This window comes from Scatophagus argus, chromosome 18 (assembly GCF_020382885.2).
Source record: "Scatophagus argus isolate fScaArg1 chromosome 18, fScaArg1.pri, whole genome shotgun sequence".
Classification (NCBI taxonomy): domain Eukaryota; kingdom Metazoa; phylum Chordata; class Actinopteri; family Scatophagidae; genus Scatophagus; species Scatophagus argus.
Window position 1 is genome coordinate 6,581,991 of NC_058510.1, and position 19,688 is coordinate 6,601,678.

Here is a 19,688-nt window from a genome sequence, read left to right on the forward strand (position 1 = left end):
CTCGCTTCTTTAAACGAGCCAAAATCACGTTTGAAACGCACTGAAACATTATAGTAAAATTAAAGAAATCGGATAATACTATTCATTTGAAAGTCTGCATAAAGCGCAACGCAACAAAACGCTGTTTTGACCAAAAATGGGAGGCACGGCAACATTTGTAGTTTTCCGTGTATTGCCGGGGCCGCTGATGACGACATATTTACACGCCTTGTAGTTCCTGTCAGGCAGTCAGTTATGTAGGTAAGAGAATTAAATATGCTCTCAAATTATACGCGCGAATGATTCAAACCAGCACACCTTTGGATACGTGTGTGTTCTTCTTGTAAATCGTTCGTTTAAGAGCAGCAAAACATCTAATCTTGTCTAAAATAACGCGAGAGTGGTGAAGCTAGTTAGCCACGTGGCTAATTCACGTGCTCTTCCTCTAGCGTTAGCCGACTGGGATCATCGTTGTGCTTTAGGGACTGTACGTTCGTGTAGCTCAGTGAATCTGTTCAAGAGCATATCGACCGCAGCTATGGCTGGCAGCAGGATGAAGCTGGAGCTGTCCCGTGTGGTTCAGGGGACAAGTCGACTGGGTGTCCTGAAGGGGATCGGCAAGACGGGACAGCACTCTCTGGAAGTCCCGGGGTGTCTTCTGTACACACACGTTGGCACAGTGCCCCACCTCACCCAGGACACACTGCACACCCTGAGCAATCTCCCGTCTGTCACTCAGGTCACCCTGTCCAATATGTAAGCTAGACTCATCTAACACACACTAACACACACACACACTGCACTCCGTATGAAATCTAACGCCCGCCTCATTCATTTTTGTCCTGAAGAGCAGAGCACCAGGAAGTGTTGGAGGAGTTTAAGGGTGGATTCAGGAAGTTCGCAGGTAACGTCACTTTTGTTCACGTGCACTTCCCTCCTCACACCTCATCACTTCACACCATTTATGTCACATTCCAGCACACCAGACAGCATTGATTAGGCTTAAATTATGATGATATCTTATCCTACTCCGATATATTTGGAATTTTTATTCAGTATTGATGAAAAGGTAATCAGCTTTTTACCACACTAAAACGATAAAATCAATGCATTTTAAAGGCACCAACATAACCGACAGCTTCAGCAGGGTTTAGATCTTTCCTTACATTTGTATAAAATTGTTGATATGCTTGTAATCCGTGCTGGTAAAGGCAGACACCTGCCCAAATTAGTATGGACAGGTGTTTGCAATATCAGTCTCAATATTGGCCAAAACATTGGATCATATATCAGAAAAGTGATTTATATGTGAGCATTGGAGCAGGTAGCTGCATATTTCACATAATGATTGGAGCCACTTGGTGCTGAAATACTAATTTGTGCAAAGTGTGTTCGTCTAAATAGTTAAATAACAGATTTCTATGTGGAGATTTTAAATTCCCTCTGGACCTTGAAAGCAGCAGATGACCAAAAACAGTCTCTCGAAAAGGTTCAGCCAGTAGCCGTTGTATTCTTTCAGTCTCACCTTTGGAGTATGTGTGTTTACACCTTTTTTATGTCTTTAAGAGTGAAAGCTGTATTGTTGTTTGATTGGTTCTGCAGATACATGAAGTAGTGATACTGAAGATGGAAACGGTGACCTTAAAAAGCTTCCTACAGTAGCTTCTGAATATGTCCACACGCATCACATCGCTAGATTTTAATTTCCGTTCTTTCTAAACATGTACAGACCTTGAAAGAGGTTGTGAGTGTAAATATTTTGCACAGATTTGTCTTTTTTCTTCTTCTGTTTAATGTACTGTGTTTACACTCGGTCCTCCCATTGACTCAAGTCCTGTTATTAATTTAAACTACATCTCTCTTTCCCACTGTCAAAACAACCGGTAAAATCTGACGTTAATAAGTCATTTCCATGTCAAAGTTTAAGAGGCTGTAGAGGAGGTGCAGGACTGTTTGCCGAACTGTTTTGAATTAACCCTGTTGCTGTTGTGCTTCACTGTGATTGTTATTTAGCCTTCTGCATTAGTCATGGTTTAAATAACAACCACATCTGAAGAAACTCGCTTGTGCTGTTGTGACTAATTGATTGACTTAAGTGTCACACATGCTCGATGCACAAATTCACTCTGTAGAGCGTGTGGTGTAAGAACGTTATTATCGCTGGCTAAATTGGACAGACAAAACAAATTGCTTCTAAATACACAGTATGTTGGGTAAAGTATTGAAAAGCTGATTAGCTCCATGAGCAGGAGTATAAAGGGGTGCTGTTCTGAGTAATATTGAAACAAATGGCTCTGAAAAGTGACCCCATTCCGCTTTTCTTTACATAAGCAGCTCAGCTATAAAGCTCTGCTTGGCCTCAGGCAACCAAATTTGAAATTAGAAATGCAATCAGTGTTGCACCTCTTGTTGTAAACTGTCAGGTGATTACCACAGTGCTGTCTCTTAAATCCCTAAAGGGAAGAGCAGTGATTGAATGATTAGAAATAACAGCGTTTATTTGTTTTCTCACCTTCTAATCATGTGCTGCAGCTGGGATTGCCGATAAGGCCACATCTTGTTCTTTTACAGACTCACTCGCATTAACACCCAGTAATGAAGTGTCTCACTCCATCGCCTTGCCTAACCTTTTGTCATTTTTTGTCATCTGTGAGTGATGTACATTCATTTTGCTTTGTGCTCTGTGCAGGTCTTCATGATAGTGTGTTGTACTGCTCGCTTCATGACCCCGCGGCCCCCTGTCCAACAGGCTATACTACCAGCAAGGTGAGATTAAGTTTCAGCTTTAAAGAATAGTACCAGTTGTTAGGAAATATACTTGTTCCCTTTTATGCCGAGAGTTAGGCAAGAAGATTGGTACCTCTCTCATATCTGTGAGCTAAATATGTGGCTGGTGCCTGTTAGCTTAGCTTAGCATGAAGACTCGAAACAGGTAGAAAACAGCTAACCTGGCGTCTGTCCAAAGCTAGCAAAACTTGCAACAAGTATAAAAATAAGATCACGTGTCAGATTTTTTCTTGGCCGGGGTGCAGTTTCCAGGCAACCAGCAGAGACTATGGGAAGTTACTGCTCCTACTCCAGAGAAATACTCACACAGAATACACAGTCTACACTTTGTGTTTTTTACACTTCATTTTTGCCAATCAGTGAGCTTCAGAGGTGCTGACAGGTGGATTATGTCACCTTCAGACAGACAGAAAGATTGGAAGATCAGCCTTCTCAACTAAATATTGTTAAGAAAATGAAATGAATAAGCAGAATGGTGTGCTATTATACAAAAAAATAAAATAGAAAATTTACATTAAAGAAACATTGCATTAAAGTAGGTCTAAACAAAGGGTCTGGGGCTGATTTTTTTTTTTTTTTAAATGGTTTGCACAGTGTTTATAGCTCATAAATCCAGAGTTCAGGAACCACAACTTCAAAAGCAAACCCCAATCCAAGGATCTTAGAGACCTGCTGGTGGCATAAAGCACGTGCAGATGTCTGATGTAGGAACGTGCCTGACCATGAAGAGCTCTATTCTTAACTTGGATTCTGAATTTAATTGACAGCCAGTGGATGGCGATTGTATTTTGACCACTTGTAAAGGATTTAGAGAAAATTTGTTGAGAGAGGTCAAGAGGGAGCCAGCAATCAAGGCAGGATTATATAAAAGCACAAATTAACAGCATGAATTAACATTTCCATCTCTGCTTGAGACACAATGGGCTTGAACTTTGCAATGTTTCTCAGCTAGAGAATTATCCTAGTTAAATTACAGCCTCACCAAAGCTATTGTTTCCTCTCAAGTGTCTTTTCACTCGAAAATCCCCTGTCGGGGTTGTCATTAGACAGTGTCAGTGTGGGGCAGCGGTGGGCGGATAGAGCTGACAGTGGCCAAGTTCATGGCTCTCCAGAGAACCGTGCAGCCAGACTGGTACCAGAGCATGGCAGATGGAGAAACGTGGCAGAACAACACCTCTCGCAAAAGGGTTCGAAAATCTGTGGATCGGACTCTTGCACACTTGGATGAGTGTCTGCAGGTGCACCAGAAATCACAGGTATACACACACACACGCACCACTGTCCTGTTACACTTGTACATTAGTCATGCACAGCACGCACAAGGGACAGGGATTGATAGGTTTGTGGTTTTTGCTGTCACAGGGGGCTGCTGTGCAGCCGTGATACAGCTGGAAACACAGTGAAGATTAGGAGGAATACATTAACAGTGCGTGTGTAGGGGCTGAACATAAAGCATAACTAATGAAATCAACTTTTTTTTTTTTTAAGCAGTGAAACACAGCCTCATTTCATGAAAACGAGAACAGAGGGAAGCTGATTGTCATGTTGTACATATGACACTGTAACTCAGTCATGCTTCAGAGGAGATAATATGCTGTACTCCTCTAGACCTAGTCGATTTATAATTTATAGATTTTTTTTGTTGTTGTTGCATTAATCTTAAAGTGTTAAACGTTGATGATGTTGAGCAAAGAGCTGAACAGGACTGACAGCGTATTGCATTCCTGACATCAACATTGTACTGAGTGAGCAGCCTGATAGCAGCTGAGCCCCCACCCCCACCCCACCCCACCCCCACGTCTCACTTTGCTCCTCGTGATGTGCAGTCAACTTCATGTTGAGTCATCAAAATCTAGACAGCTCTGGCAAGATTAAAACCTTTTTTTTTTTTTTTGGCATTTTAAAATAAGTTCAAACCCGATCATGCACCAAGTACTCTAATCTGTAACATCAATGATTTGAGTGGTTTCTACATGAGGTTTTGCTCTCTTTCTTCTTCTATTTCTTGCTCGTCTTTCTATCTTTCTGTCACCAAACTCAAACTGCCTGTCATTGCCAGGAGTTGGAGGGAGTCAAGGTGTTTGGGGTGGTGGAGGGGGGAGACATCCTGGAGGAGAGGGTGCGTTCAGCCAGGGAGACAGCTAAGAGGCCCGTGGCAGGATTCTGCCTGGACGGCTTCCAGACGGGCTCCATGGACCAGTCCCTGAGGAAGCAGCTCATCGCTGCTGTTACCAAGGAGCTGCCTGAGGACAAACCCAGGTCAGCGCTGTTTGTCACTGTATGAGAAATTGTGTGCAAAAACGTGTTTATTGATTACAGTTGTATGGGCGGTCTTTTCTTTCCACTAATCACACACTCCTCTCCAGTGTGGACTGAAAAGTAGTCGGTGACATTAAATCAACAGTAAGCAACAAAAGGAGGCGCAGTGGGTGGACAGGCAGTGCCATCTATGTTATTAATTATCTTGACATCATTAAGACAGATGTAACACAAGGCGTGCCTTGTGTTTATCCATCAACTTAAGAACAGCAGTACAGCTCTACAGTATCTGTGTGTAAACTGAACTTTTAAGATATATTAATTGTTCACGGTGTTCAGTTTAGCACTGCAGCTTACAATTACTTTCATAACTGATGATTCTGTTGATTGGTATTTTTATTAATTGCTTGGTTGAAAACATCAGAAAATGGTGAAAATGTCCACAGTGATGTCTCAGAATTGTTTTGTCTGAAGTCTAGCACCTAAATGTATTCTGCACCTAAATTTCTTTTTTGCTTGAAATGTGACTTAAGTGACTGATTAATTTTCTGTTGATCAATTAATGGGCTGACTGTTTTGGCTCTAACTACGTTAATGATGTAAATTAGAAGAAAGCAGCCATCTAATGGGTGCTTTGTGACAATGTATTTACAAAATACCAAAATTATTAATCCATTACTTACATCCAACAAATTGATTATTCGCAGCTGATACATAAATTGATAAACTATTCGTTCATGTGATTTCTTTTCCTTTAGCGAATTAACAAACCATTGCAGAAGTGTAGTTCAGAGTGCAGTGATTGATGCGATCTGTGTGCAAAACAATGTGATTCAGAGGCTGAGCGGACCCGGTTGGTGGGTCCTGCTCAATCAGTTAATTATCCTGCTTGACTGATTACAAGTGAAAACCCAGCAGCTCTGCCGTAATCCCCCCAACCCCTCCACAATCCATCACATCAGCCATTATCTCAGCTCCACCTTAAAGGATATTACAGTGTCTATGAGTTTTTTTTTCTCAGACTGCAGTTAAAACCAAAACATGTACTTCAGTCAAAAAGATATAGTCAATATAATATGGGACCGCAAAGAAGTAAATTTAAAGGATTATTTTGTGGTGGAGACAGGAATTTTTCCTTGTGATACAGAAAGGAGAACATGATACACTGTTGTCTAATGTAGAGTCTAAAAGTTCCAGTTCACACATACAAATGCGAAAACATAAAATGTGATAAAAATATAATTTACATATGCTAATTTTGAATAATCTGATAAATATGCTGAGTCTAGACTAGATATTGTCTTAGATTGTGTGTGTGTGGTTTTAACGTTAAAGTGTTGTAATCTTTTGAACTTGGCATTTGTGGTCGTTCTGTCTTAGCATTAACCTTCACATTACTGATGATTATTTATTAAAAATCTTCAGTTTGTTTATGTTTTTAAAAGCGCAAACTTTCAGGCTTTTCACTGAGACTGGATGTCCTGGATGTGGTGGGCGAGCTTTGGCAGTGAGATGGAGAGAGACAGAAGACCTGTAAGAAAGGGCAGTCTGTATCCAGTGAGCTTTTCTAAGTTTGCTTGTGAAGAAGCTCATGTCAGATACTGTGGGACACCGTCCCTGTTGATAGTTCTGGCTGTTAGGAGATGCTGCTTCCTACTAGAAAGTGGAGTGGAGTCATTATCAAATGCTAAATTGGGCTTGACCTTGAAGCCTGCAGGCAGAGAGTCAGAGGGGGAGCCAGTTAACTGCAAAAGTGCAAGCGCACAAGGATGCACATATTGTGAGAGGATAGAGATATGATTCTGGCAGTATGCTGTAGATGTTTGTTTGTAATATTGCATTGATGCTTATGGTTTATTTAAATGTTAATTCAGTGCTTTGCTTTCTGCTGTTCTTCGTTGTGCGTGACTCTCAGACTGCTGCAGGGTGTAGGACGACCTGATGAGGTGCTGGCATGTGTGGAGGCTGGCATGGACCTGTTTGAGAGTTTCTTCCCCTTCCAGGTGACGGAGCGAGGTGGCGCTCTGTGCTTCAGCTTTGACATTTCCCCGGACCCGGAGCGCGCAGGTAGAGCGCCCCCTGCAGGTGTGGTGAATAGCTGTGCTGAAGAATAGTTTCGTTACAGCTTTCTGGTTTCAAATTACATCATTCTGAGGGTAAATCATTATATTAAAGAAGGCTAAACAAAGCAAAGTAATGAGAGAAAGTTCAACTCAAGATCAGTAACTGTTGATCTTTTAATTTAAATGTAAGGGACCTCTGCACCAAACTCCATTAATAAAACAGATTATTTTATTTTTAATGATTTCACTTAAATCATCTTTCTCTTGGTCTCCAGCATTATTGTGATGTTTTTACATGTGTATAGATCAAACTTATTCAATTTCAGCTGCTCATACATTCCCATTTAAGTTACATCAACTTATGTATTGTTTTGTACTTTGCAGGCCTCATATTCTTTTCTGTCTTTTCTGAGTAACTTGTGTTAACATCCACAAAGGTTTAAATCTGATTTTAAAAGGGGATGATTATGGTTTGGGGGAGGGGTAAAATGAGACATTTTAGAATTTGGCAGTACTTAATAATGTATTTCAGTAATTCTGCTCTTGTCAAACCAAATGACCTTTCAGGTAAAGCAACCTTGCCCAAAGCCACAAAATTATTATTTTTATTTTAATGTGTGATGAAGGAAATTACCCCACAGAATGGAAAATACTGACGTTTCTCTTCAAGAGCAAGTTCAGTATATGCCTAGAGCGAACTGACATGTCACAGTGTAATTTGGGAGTTTGGGTAGGGGGTCTGGCTAGATGCATTTGGATGAGAATAAAATGTAATTGTGGTGGGAAAACTGATTTTCTTTTGGTGTAATTGTTTACTTGGCACCATTTTTGAGCATAGACGAGACGTGGACAGAGCAGTGATAAAATATATTTTGTCTTAAATATGTATGGATGTCATGAACAGGGAAATATGAATGTTAGAAAGCAGAGAATAGGCAGCACTTTGATGTTATTCACAGTGAAGTGGCATAGTCAACTGATAAAACCACTGAACTGCTGATTAAAGTTACCCAGTAATCAGTTTGGCAGGCTTATGTTAATTTCTATAGGAGGAGCCTGTGAAAATGAGTTGAAAATGCTTTAAGATGTTCTTACACAAAAATACATTTATCTCATAGGGAGGCTTCACAGAGAATTCGTGTAATTACACCATCTTAAATCAGACATAAATGGCTCAGTGTGAAGACCTCGCAGAAGACCTCGTGAACAGTTCTTAATCTGCTTCAGTGTGGTAATCAGCAAGATAAAGTCAGACCTCTGTTTGAGGCAGTTTCCTCATCATTAATAGGACAGAAGTGTGCGGATTTATTTTGCATTAAAATCAGAGATGGATCTAATGGCCATTGACATTATGTGTGTGCTTGTTTGCTTCTGTGTAGTGGCTGGTGTGTATTGTCGAGCCCCCAGTCACTACAAGTAATTGGGTTGAAAGAAATTCAGTGGGTGAAATGAAATCAATGGTGTGTCTCATAGTGGCTCCGTTAAGGTAACAATTAAGTGCAGGTCTGTTGTTCTAGTTGTTGTCCCAAGTGAAAAGCTAAAGACATGTTATGACAAGAGCTGTGGGACTTGGCCTGCTGAGAACTTTGTGCTTCATTAAAAAGTTACGTTAAACTCAACAGGCGGAGTGAAGCTTTGTATTTGGCAGCATCTAGTGTCAGACAGCACTAATCGATTCTGCACAGGGAGCGTAATGGAGTTCAGTGGAGGTGAGAGCAGTGATGGTGTCAAACCTCAAGAGAAATTCTAATTCCCCTCTCAGCCAATTACAAGGCCTCATGGGGGGGCGGTTAAGGTCCTTTTTGACATGGCAGGCCATATGCTAAATCACCCTCTTCCTTCCTTCCTTCCTTCCTTCTCACCCTCTTGAAGTTTTCCTTTCTCCATCTTTAAAACTTTCCTTTTTCATTATCCAGTCTCTTTTCTCCCCTTGTTGCACTTTGTCTGTTGCCTGTTCTGCTGTACAAAGACAAAACTCGGAAACAACATTATGCAACTACTTTACCTTAATGTAACAGTGTCAAAATGAGAAGTTGAGGCACTACATCACATGCAACCAGCCCATGGTCTTCAGCTAAGAAGAAGCCAGCTCTGTATTTTTAATACATGTCTATTGTTTTTCCAACATATTCCATGCTTGCAAAATAAAATGACTACAGTAGCTTGGAAAATAGTGATACGGAGGATTGACTAGATCACACTTTATGTTGAGAAGTAATCCTGATGGACAGATAGCATTACTAGTTGCTAAAGTAACTGCTGACTGCTGCTAACTATAGATGACATTAGCTAGCTAGCTCACTTAGATCAGTTAGCCATGCAGCTAGTGGTCCTATAAGCTGGGTGAGTGTTGGTCTGTACACCGCTAGCACAGGAGCTTTGAACTGTGTTGACGTGGAGGTTTTCTTGTGTAATTTTTTTTTTTTTTGGAACAAACAAACTGCAGCACTCAGGGTAGTTACAGCTAGCAGGTGAGTTAGCCTTTGCTAAAGCTAATTCTCTTCCTTTTTTCATAAAGTTAAAAACTCATATTTGGTGCTCCAACATCTAAATGATTGGATTTTGCCAAATAAGTAAGGTAGCACCTAAATGTAATCATAATGGACAAAAAAATCACATAAACTAGTCCTGCTAAACAAACTAGCCTAGCCTAGCTAAGAAGTAGTAACTGCTGTTGTTTTTATCATTAGATGTGGTTGAACTGCCTTGAAATCACATATTTAAATATTGTTTCAAGAATAAATTAAACTAGAAAAAAAAATTAAATTAAAAACACAGTTGTGTGTGTTTTGTCCCTGCAGCCTTTTTATGTCCAAACATTGATTGCAGTATGATAATAAGCAGTGTAAAAGGCATAAAATTAAGGTTTTCAACTCTCTGTAGCTTAACTCCCAACCCTATTTTCTCAACTTCACTGTTTCTGTAGTAACTGCTCTCTGCCTTTGTAAAGCAGAGTTTCTCTTCAGTCCAAGTTACTTCTCCTTCCTTTGCATCTTATTAGCTTTGGTCAAGCCTCATTTTGTGCTTCTTTATTCTCATGCTTATCACCCCTTCCTTAAGCTACACACAGACCCATAGATATTTCCTTTTTATGCTTTGTTTATACACTTTTCTGCTGTTTCGCTAAACCCATTTTGCTCTATCGTTGCCTTTTTAATCTCTTGTCTTTAATCATGTGCATTGCCACGGTCGACGCTCTTTCCTTTTTCTCTTTCCCTCCACCCTGTCTTTTTCATCTTCCTCACATCCCTTCTGTCTGTAAGTGACCTGACAGTATGGTGTACCCTCCTGAGAGTAACAGCAGCCTTCTTCATGAAAGATGAAGTGTCTTTCAGTTTTGGTTACTTTATTCAGTTCTCTTGATATGAAGTGAAGTCACCTTGCAGTGAACACCCATCTGTATGAGACTGGTGTTGAGAAGCCAGTACTTCATTATATCATAATGGCAGAGAGAATATAGAACATAGCCACATGACCGTTTTTAAAGGGGGTCAAGATACAGTTCAGTGTGTGCTCCTGTTTTATTTTTGCCGCCAGGCTGATAGATGGTTCTGTATATAGGGACACATCTCTTGCTGAATGAGATGAGATTGTGGCGTGAATATGTGCTGGGATTAATGATATGCATGTATATTTTTGGCAGTGCTGGAGCTGGACGAAGAGAGGGAGACGGCAGGGGACCCGCAACAGAATGGAGAACTTGATGTGGATGATCAAGCGCAGATGACAGCCTTTGAGATCAATCTCAGAGATAAGAGGTTTGGGGCAGCTGTAATAAAACCCCAGAGGGTTTTTATAAGCAGCAGTGATTTGCTTTCACGCATTTGTTGAACACTTGCTTTTCATTTATGGACACTTAAAGTTTCTTGGAATTTCTATCCAGGTACCAGGATGACTTCAGGCCCCCAGTGGAAGGGTGTGGCTGCTACTGTTGTAAGAACCACCAGAGGGCATACCTGCACCACCTGCTGGTGACCAATGAGCTGCTAGGTGGAGTCCTGCTCATGATACATAACACAGCCCACTATCACGGCTTCTTCAGTGCCCTGAGAGAAGCGCTGGCCAACGATAAACTGGACCTCCTTAAGAGACGTGTACTTGGGAAGAGAGATGGACAGACAGAAAGAAAGGACTGAGGCAGATAAATCTGGGAGATAGAAGAGGGATGGATCTTTCTTTCTTCTCAAAAGGATCACTGGACTGACTTTGCCAGGGGCAATCAAAGCTCAGCAAAGATTTTGCTCTTCTCAGTTCAGTCAGAAGATGAACTGTGATACTTGAGACTGAGTCACTCCTCATATGTTGTATCTCAGGTCAAGTGTCTCAAGCACATTTGAAAGAGGAAGATAAAGAAAGTGAGCAAAGCAGATGAAGGCAACTGCCTGATGTTTGTTCTTTGTTTGTGTCCTGGGTTCAGAGGAGGAAAGCAGAAGGTTCCCTTAAGGTTGTGTGTTGATCAGAGATGATAGGAAGGAGACAGAGGCAGGGTTTTGGTGGCTGAAGAGGGATAGAAGCTTGATGGGAGGATCTGCATAAAGAAAGTAACGTGAAGATGGATGGTGACGGACTATTGACTATGACTGAATCCCTGTGTGCCTCCAGTTGTGGTCTGCAGTCAGTGTATGACTAATACCCTGTGAACCCATTGACATAGCAGCATAGAGCATCTTTGGTGACCAGTTAATAGAGGGGGAAAAAATGAAAATAAATTCTGCTTTTCTCCTGTCATTCATTTATAAAACAAAAGTCGTCTATAATAAGATTTCCTTGAGGATTTGATCTTTTTGTCATTTCATACATCACTCGTCTGTATTCATCAAGTATGTATCATTTGTTCACATGCTCTGTGAATATTTTTAATGTTTCACTTCGATAACTCAATAAAATGAGCTTCTCATACACATGTTGATTGACTTTCATGCAGTTTTCAAACCCACTGACTAACCTGCATGTGTGATGAGACTTTGCATAAAACATGCCACTCTCAACATGCAGATGTGGTTGTTGTCTCTGGTGGATTTCGGGGAGGGTAAGTGAAGGTTTGAGCTGACAAACTCCACAATTCCTGCTGCCAAGGAAGGATAAAGATCAGATAAAGATATGGGTCTCTGCTGCCTCCCATGCAGGCTTTCTGAAGGTGATGGGATATAATTGACTGTCAGACCGTGCAGATGTCTGTGGGGGACAAAGGACAGGCCGAGAGAGAGGAGAGTGTGACAGAATTATGGAAAAGCAATGGGTATTTCTCGTACCTGTGGGCTGCCTTAATCACATTGAGCATTATAAAGAGGTAGGTTGGAGGATTTGCTGTCGTCAGTAGGTGGGTGTCGTGCACAAAAGCTTACATGTGGGAAAACTGGATCTGTAGTGCTAGTGGGGAAAATGGGCGAAAGCTAAAACAAGCAGTGACCTCTAGAGTATGGTTATTTTAAGACATAATGGGGTAATGGTGATGGACAGAAGTTAGTTGTGGAGAAGGTTGTAAAGTCAGTCCCCAAGATTAGCCAGTGAAAATAGAACAGGTAGTTAATGGAGTGCTATTTCTACTTTATTTAGAAACAGTTTCATTGGAGGTGTTAGCAGCTCACAAAATAAAGCTTCCCACTGTGATGTTCTGACAAATAATAAATCCACTCTTGCTGAATATGTGTTAAGAAATGCTTCCGTTATGGTCAGGTTGCTGTTTCCAGTTCATTCTGAGATGATATGCCAACTATGATGAGTCAAGATGCTTACCAGAGCCAAAGTCTTGATGATGTGTGAAACAACTGGCTGTGCCATACAACATACCATTTCAGTCAATAGTACTGTATACAATAGCCTTTCAGGTTCAGTTGTGTGCACACCTTTAACATTATTTTCCATAGTGCACAAGTACTGCTGTTTCAGATCAACTTAAAGCAGTATTAACTGATTTTTGTCTGCTTATAGGCACAGTGGAACAAGGTGTAGATATATCACTGTCATTATCTGTCATCAAAGATGACACAGTATGTTTTCAGTTGCTTATTTACACATTGAGCAATTCATATGGCCTCACATTTCTGGTCACCTTGCAAATCTGTGTCCAATATTCACTGTCCTTTTAGCTTTGTTTTTGGTTTCCACCAACCCCTCAAAGAAATATCTGGCTCTTTAGCTGCTAAATGCCCCTCTGTGTTCACCTGTTGGTCACCAACAGTGTCTGTCTACTGTCTGGTACTGAGCAGGTATTGTATGGTAGATTTATCAGAGTTTCTTCAGACAAAGAAAAAAAAAGTCCTTCCAGCTGCGGCTGAGCCAAAACAATGACGTTGTGTGCTATAAGACCAAAACAGAAATATTCTCCCTCTTCAACACAAAATATTCTTCGAGGTGAACTGCAGTGTCCGCTGGTGATTACCAGTGGATTTGTCAGTGAGGGACCAACCCTTTTCACATTTCATGTACAAAGTACTTGTTTAGCTTTAGTCTGTCAGTGTCAGCAAGACATCCATTACAGAGATGTGTTTCGGACTGCTGGGGAACTTTTCTTTATTATTAGGAATTTTGCAAGTATATAGTTCGGCTATTATCCCAAAGTCCTCAATGTCTAGCTCATTGTGGGGATCAAGTTCCATAAAATACGTTCACTGGTGGATAAGCTGTAAGTAAACCTAATCTTGGAATTTAACATTTCTAAGAAAGGCTGGAGCTTATTCTCTGTGTGCCTCTTTCTCTGCTGAGAGACTCTGGACGCAATTTCCATGTAAAAGAGCTCTGAATGACACAGTCAGCAGGTGGTCCTCAGAGCTCATTTCAACCAATTAAACAGACGGAGAGCGGCGGTTCTCTGCAAGTTTCTTTTCTGTCTCGCCTGTCTCCTGGACAAGCCTGTGGCGTGAGGCAAGCCTCACATTTATCTCGCACTTCACATGGCATCCAGAAAGTTATCCGCTGTTGTGGGAGCACAACATGAAAAAGAATGAGCTCAGCTGCTCCCCCAAAACAACAAAAGTCTCATAAAGCAGAGTGAGGTGCAGAGGGTGTTATCATGGAGGAAATGATGGCCAGGGAAGGGTTTTATCAGTGAGGGATTGTGTTGTCGGAGCAGAGCATCTTCAGCAGTCTTTTACAGGATTGAGAAAGTGATGGCATTTGTCACTTTGAGAGGCAAGTGTCCGTGGTGCGTTTGAAAGCTTAAATCATGGATTTGACAAGGTGTCACAGTGGCCACATCCGTGGATCGATTCTTTAGCAGGCCAACCAGACATACCCTGTGGGACACCTGATCCCTTGAGGAGGTTTTTTTTTGTGAGTGCTAATATTTCTTGTTGGAAGTCCACTCAAACAACCACAAAAAGACTCATAATGACTGGAAGTTGACACCAAATTATTTCAAAGAGCACCAAAAATGACTACACAGAGACACAGAACATCTACAAACATATGCAAAGTGACAACCACAGAAGGAAATAAATGTGTCTCTTTGTAGCCATTTGGCATCTTTTTCACTTTGTTTTCCTTCTATGTAGGACGAGTGAGTGGGTGGGTCTGTTGTCCCATGATCTGGCACAGTATTGATAACATACTGTCAGCTTACCATACAGGTTTCCCTCTCATCCAATCAGAAATGATGAGGACAGCATAAACCAACAACGCCACGACTCCCTCTGTAGCTCCTGACCCTCTCCTCTGTTCCCATGGTAACCCTTGACCACCAGCAAGGAGCATCCGTGAATTTCGCTACTCTGCTGGCTATAAATGATTACTCAATAAACAGGAGGCCGAATGCCTTATTACCTCCTTGGTGTACTTCACGATACATTTATACGTATAAATCATACCTGACTGTTCTAAATCAGTGAGGACCTGCTCCCTCCGTTGGACACCCTGAATGAATATTTCATCAGGACCGCGACTACGCACATCATAATGTGGGTTAAAGTATTCTGCTGAAATATACAAAGGTCATAACACATTAATGCTCCAGACTTATTGGTTATCATAATTCCTGACATTCTGCCCTTGTGTCTGGTGAATATAATGGACCTGACATAAAGCTAAAGGCAGAGTAGTTTATAACTGTCTATAACTGGTTTATGTCCAAAATTGTAATCACTCACAGTATCATAATAAACATAACCGTTTATTTTTATGGGAACAGCTTATGCTCACTGGCATTTGTGGAATGTTTACTGAAGAGTGGTTAGGATGTTTTAAAGGGTTTGATGTAAAACTGTAGGTCCAACGGCTGGTTGACAAGCAGGTAGGCAGGCGGTTAAACGGAGCAAGCACTCGTGTTACTCTTCTTTTTCATTCACAAATCCCCCACCTCCTCTGTGCACACACACAAATAAAGCCTCCTGCCAGACAAAGAGAAAAAGAGCTGCAAGTTTTTCTTGAGCGAAAAAGTTGCCTGGGCCTCTGAGTCAGCAAAAAGTCTCTGAACAGTGAGAAAAATTGAATTTTTCAGTCAATATATATATATATAAAGCTTTTTCTGACATATATTTGTCACGCTGATCAATAGCACAACAATACACTCAGGGACTAAAAAGTAACCCAGCATTTTTCATTTTTGGCACCTTAAAATTGTTGGAGCAATGATTCACCTGCACAGTCATTCAGTTCCTAAGTGTATGATTATTGTTTGATTCAGCCGTTGCTATCCATGGAGGCTAAGATCCTGAGAGAGAATCATTTCTGTCTTTTTCCTGGGTAAAAGTAATTCGATTTTTTTTCATTAGTTCAATCAGGGGTTTATTAAAAGGACACCAAATGTTACAGAAGGTCAGATGAGCTTTCACTTCTTTAGCTTGTGTTTCACCAAAGCAGGCTTTTCGTTTTTATCGCTCGGGCTGCCCTAGAGGTCACAGGAAGTTGAACGAAAGGTCAGCTGCGTTCAGTTTAGTAGGACAGCGGACGGATGAAAAGGTCACGTAGGATTTGACCTTTATGTGGCAAGCATCACTGGTTAGTGTGGGAAATTGAACGCCTCATTCAGTGAATTTTAAGGTTCCGACTGCTGGAATGGAGGGAGGGAAACAAGAGTAACGATTACAGTTTCTCTGTGGCAGCTTATAGCAGAAAATGTCCCCTTTTTTACAGTACAGGCAATTTGTCTGAAATGATTCGCTCAGCTGTAATTTAAGTGTTTACAGCCAAAGATGTTCTCCTAGGATTTCTCGATAGGCAGTAGTTTGATCACCCACTCAGACAATGAGTGGCGATTGAGGTATTAATCTTCTCCTAGTTAGTGATGCATGGGGAATATAACCTTGAGGGAGTTGTTTATGAGATATCCTTGAGGATCCTGGAGGGTAATTTGTTATGTACCTTCAAATCAGTTGTATTTGATTGCCACTGTTGTTTATAGCTTATGTGGTGCTTGTTTGAACGAGAAAAATGGCGTGCGGTAAGCTTTAATGATGGTGATTTTATGTGATTGCTCTGCCATCAATTAAACCGCTCACTGCAAATGATCTATTCATAAACATGTCATCCATAATTCAGGATGGTTTACTGTTATTTTTAAATTCATTTATTATATATTCAAAAAGCAATATGGTCTCATCTGTAGGCTGTAAATTCCCTAATAAATTTTAAAGGATGAATAAAAATGAGGCTACAGGGAATGACACTTTGACCAGAAATTTAAAGTGGGCTGCCTCACCAATCAAAAAACCCACAGACTTCATGTATAGTTTGTTATTATGTGCCCTATGTCAGTACAAAATTGTAAACAAACATCCACTTGATTTGGTGTTTTGCTTTTTTTGTGTGTGTGTGTTCACACATACGTCAACACTTGCAGGAAGATAAATACTGACATCACAACCAATCGGGCTGAGATCAATAGCATTTGATTATAATGACAGCTTAGAGGGTTTTATTAGCAAGAGCGTGATTCAACGTCTTGACAGGCCTGCATGCACACACTTGATTAAATAGTGATCGCATTCTCAGAGGGGTTTGCTTGTTCCTTATAGTGATGAAGTGGGACATCAGTGTCCTCTTTGCCTCAGCAGCACAAATGACGAAGGCTGTCCAGCGCTTAATGACAATTAAGATACAGCACAGAAGTCCGCTGCAGCACATTTGATTTTCTCTGTTTGGCAGGACAGGCTGGGCTTTCATAAAGCATCGGATGGGATATGAGAAGAAGTACAAGTGAGAATGATAGAGAAATGACAGTCGACAGCAGCCCTTGAGGGAGTAGGTGACTGGTGAATTTTCAAGTGACAGAAACAAAGAGCACAGAGAGAAATCTATGCTCTTAAATACAAGGTTTTCTTTCCTCTTGCCTTTATGAATGGAGATCATCTGGATTTAAAGGAACATCAAAAGCAGATTCGCTTGTCAAGTTTGAAGCCACATCTCATGTCCTTTGCTAAGCAGGAACTCACTTCAAGTGGTGGCGTTCCAAGCCGATCTGTCCTTTAAATATCTCCCCCAGATGCAATTTAGAAAACATAAAAGTACTCTACCCTGAGAAATATTCGATTTATAATAGATTTTCCACAAATGAAACAGAAAAATCCTTAAAAGCACATTTTCTCCCTCATTGCGAATTCCAGTGAAAGGAATATGTAAATATGCAGCTGCCTCAAGGCCTGATGCTCCACCCGCTACCACCACTGGTGCAACGGGATCTCTAGAGACGGCGCATGAATATCATATTAGGATTGGGCATCAAAGCAACTTGATGACGTTTAGAGAAAGGTTGCGGTTGGGTTCAAATAAGTCACGGAAAAATAAGTTAACTACATCATATATGTGATGGAACTCGTTTTGTATGTTATGTAACATAAATGGGTTCAGTTAACTTCCAAATGTAATGTAATGTAAGTAAGTCAGTAGTGAGTCTTGGTTTCACACAGGATCCAAACACTGGTCTCCCTCTTTATACGCCAACAACTCACATTTTTTTAGATATTCCTGCCTAAAATGACATGAGAAAAGCTCTTTACGCGTATTGATGGAAAAAGCTTAATGTGGATGGAGTTAAATGACGCTCAGAAATCAAAAAACGCGTTGTGACAACAACTTGCAAAATAATTTAATGCAGTAGCATGTCATTCATACAACAACTGCTGAGACCAGGCTGGTTTAAGCTGTTCTGAACCTGGACTCTGTATCCTGTACTGTAAAAATGGTCAATTTTGACTCTTTCTAAAAATGAATTTATGATCTGAACAGCATAATCCAACTAATAGATTATTGATAATTATTACATTTTGACTACTTTAAAAGGTGCAACATTTCTAGGCTTACAGGAGCCAAGGAAAGTTGAGGACCAATTGCATGTGTCGCAAATCATCTCATGTCATGCGACTAAGCCAATCAGATCTGTGCATTGCAAAGGCAGAAAGAATGCAACAAAAATAGGAATTTTAATCAAGAATAGACGGACTCACAATCAGTATGTCTCATATCTGAGCTCATGGTGATCATTAAAAGTGGCCACTTGAGGGCATAGAAAATAAAATGTTTCATAAGTCACTGCATCATAAGGGTACAAGTTAGACTAGTCTAAATGTCTTCTAAATCTGCAGTTTCTCTTCTTCTGTGTCCTTATTCTTGCAAGATGTATGTGACTCTCTGTGACGTATAGTTTCTTCCAATAAATTTAGTAATAATGAATGTCGTGAATTTTTTTTTATTTTCTTCACTGAGAGGATTCTCAGCTTTCATGGCCCAGTAAACCAGAAGCGGCATCCCTCTAGCAGCCACTGCCTCCTATGTTATGCATTTGTATTATTTAAATGTTCAACTGCTTTTTCTGACTTCAAGCACCAAAACAATATGGCCATATGAGTTTTTCCATTACAGACTCCTTACACATTGCCCTAGGACAGATGTGTGCTTCATTACAGAGAGAGCACCTCGGAAATACGGTTTAGAGAGACTTTTGGGGTTTGCCAATAACATAAGTACTTACGTACTGACATACATTGCAGTTGTTGCCTGAGGATAACTGATTTGCAGGCCTGCATGAAGCTTCAGAATCAGCTTGCTAGCAACTAAAATCCAGTCTTTCTGTCTCAGCATGTTATTACTAAAAGGAAAACGCTCATCTCTGGGCTGCCAGTGTGTCGTGTTGGATACAAAAGATTAACAACTTAACACAAGCTGTCTTCAGTTTCTCTAATGATCGGTTTTTGAACCACGATTGGCTGCCACTACTTGTGATGTCACAAATTAAACTTGTGCATTGCACATCTCCTGCTGAGATTTCACCAAAGTTCAGAGGAAGCCTTTCAGCAGAGGGCTTTCTCAAAACTTTTTCTCTGAACACAACATCAATCAAATATCCATAAGAAGCTGCACTACGTTTTGGAGTGGAGAGGTCTTTCATGCATTACTCAATATGTTCTGGCTTGGTGTGATGCATGGTGCTGCCACTGTGATAGATACACTGACGCTGATTGAGTTTGAAGGCAATTTCCTTGTGTCTCGATTAAATCAAAAGAGAGACGTCCTGGTGGCTCAGTTGTGGATGCTATGTATTCAGCTTACAGGACCTGTGTCAAATGCCATCCTCTCCTCACCCTAAAGCTCCCTAACTCTTTTTGCTTCACACAGTCTGCAAGCAGAATCCTTTGCATTGGTGCTGCAGGCAGAAGGGAGTGTGTGTAC

General features: G+C 40.8%; 1 protein-coding gene across 4 annotated transcripts; it reads left to right on the forward strand.

Moving 5' to 3' along the window:
- The first annotated feature begins 102 nt into the window (after window positions 1–102).
- qtrt2 (queuine tRNA-ribosyltransferase accessory subunit 2) lies at window positions 103–11,989 on the forward strand. 4 transcript variants are annotated; one of them, XM_046371133.1, is made up of 9 exons: window positions 103–240; window positions 462–735; window positions 828–883; window positions 2,669–2,745; window positions 3,813–4,022; window positions 4,826–5,025; window positions 6,941–7,110; window positions 10,732–10,846; window positions 10,972–11,989. In XM_046371133.1, exons 2-9 carry the CDS (start codon window positions 518–520, stop codon window positions 11,222–11,224), a joined length of 1,299 nt encoding a protein of 432 aa, XP_046227089.1. In that variant the 5' UTR covers window positions 103–240; window positions 462–517; the 3' UTR covers window positions 11,225–11,989. The 4 variants fall into 4 exon arrangements, with proteins under 4 accessions (XP_046227089.1, XP_046227088.1, XP_046227087.1 ...); XM_046371132.1 differs by having other exon boundaries at window positions 106–240; window positions 429–735; XM_046371131.1 differs by having other exon boundaries at window positions 211–735.
- Window positions 11,990–19,688: the final 7,699 nt, after the last annotated feature.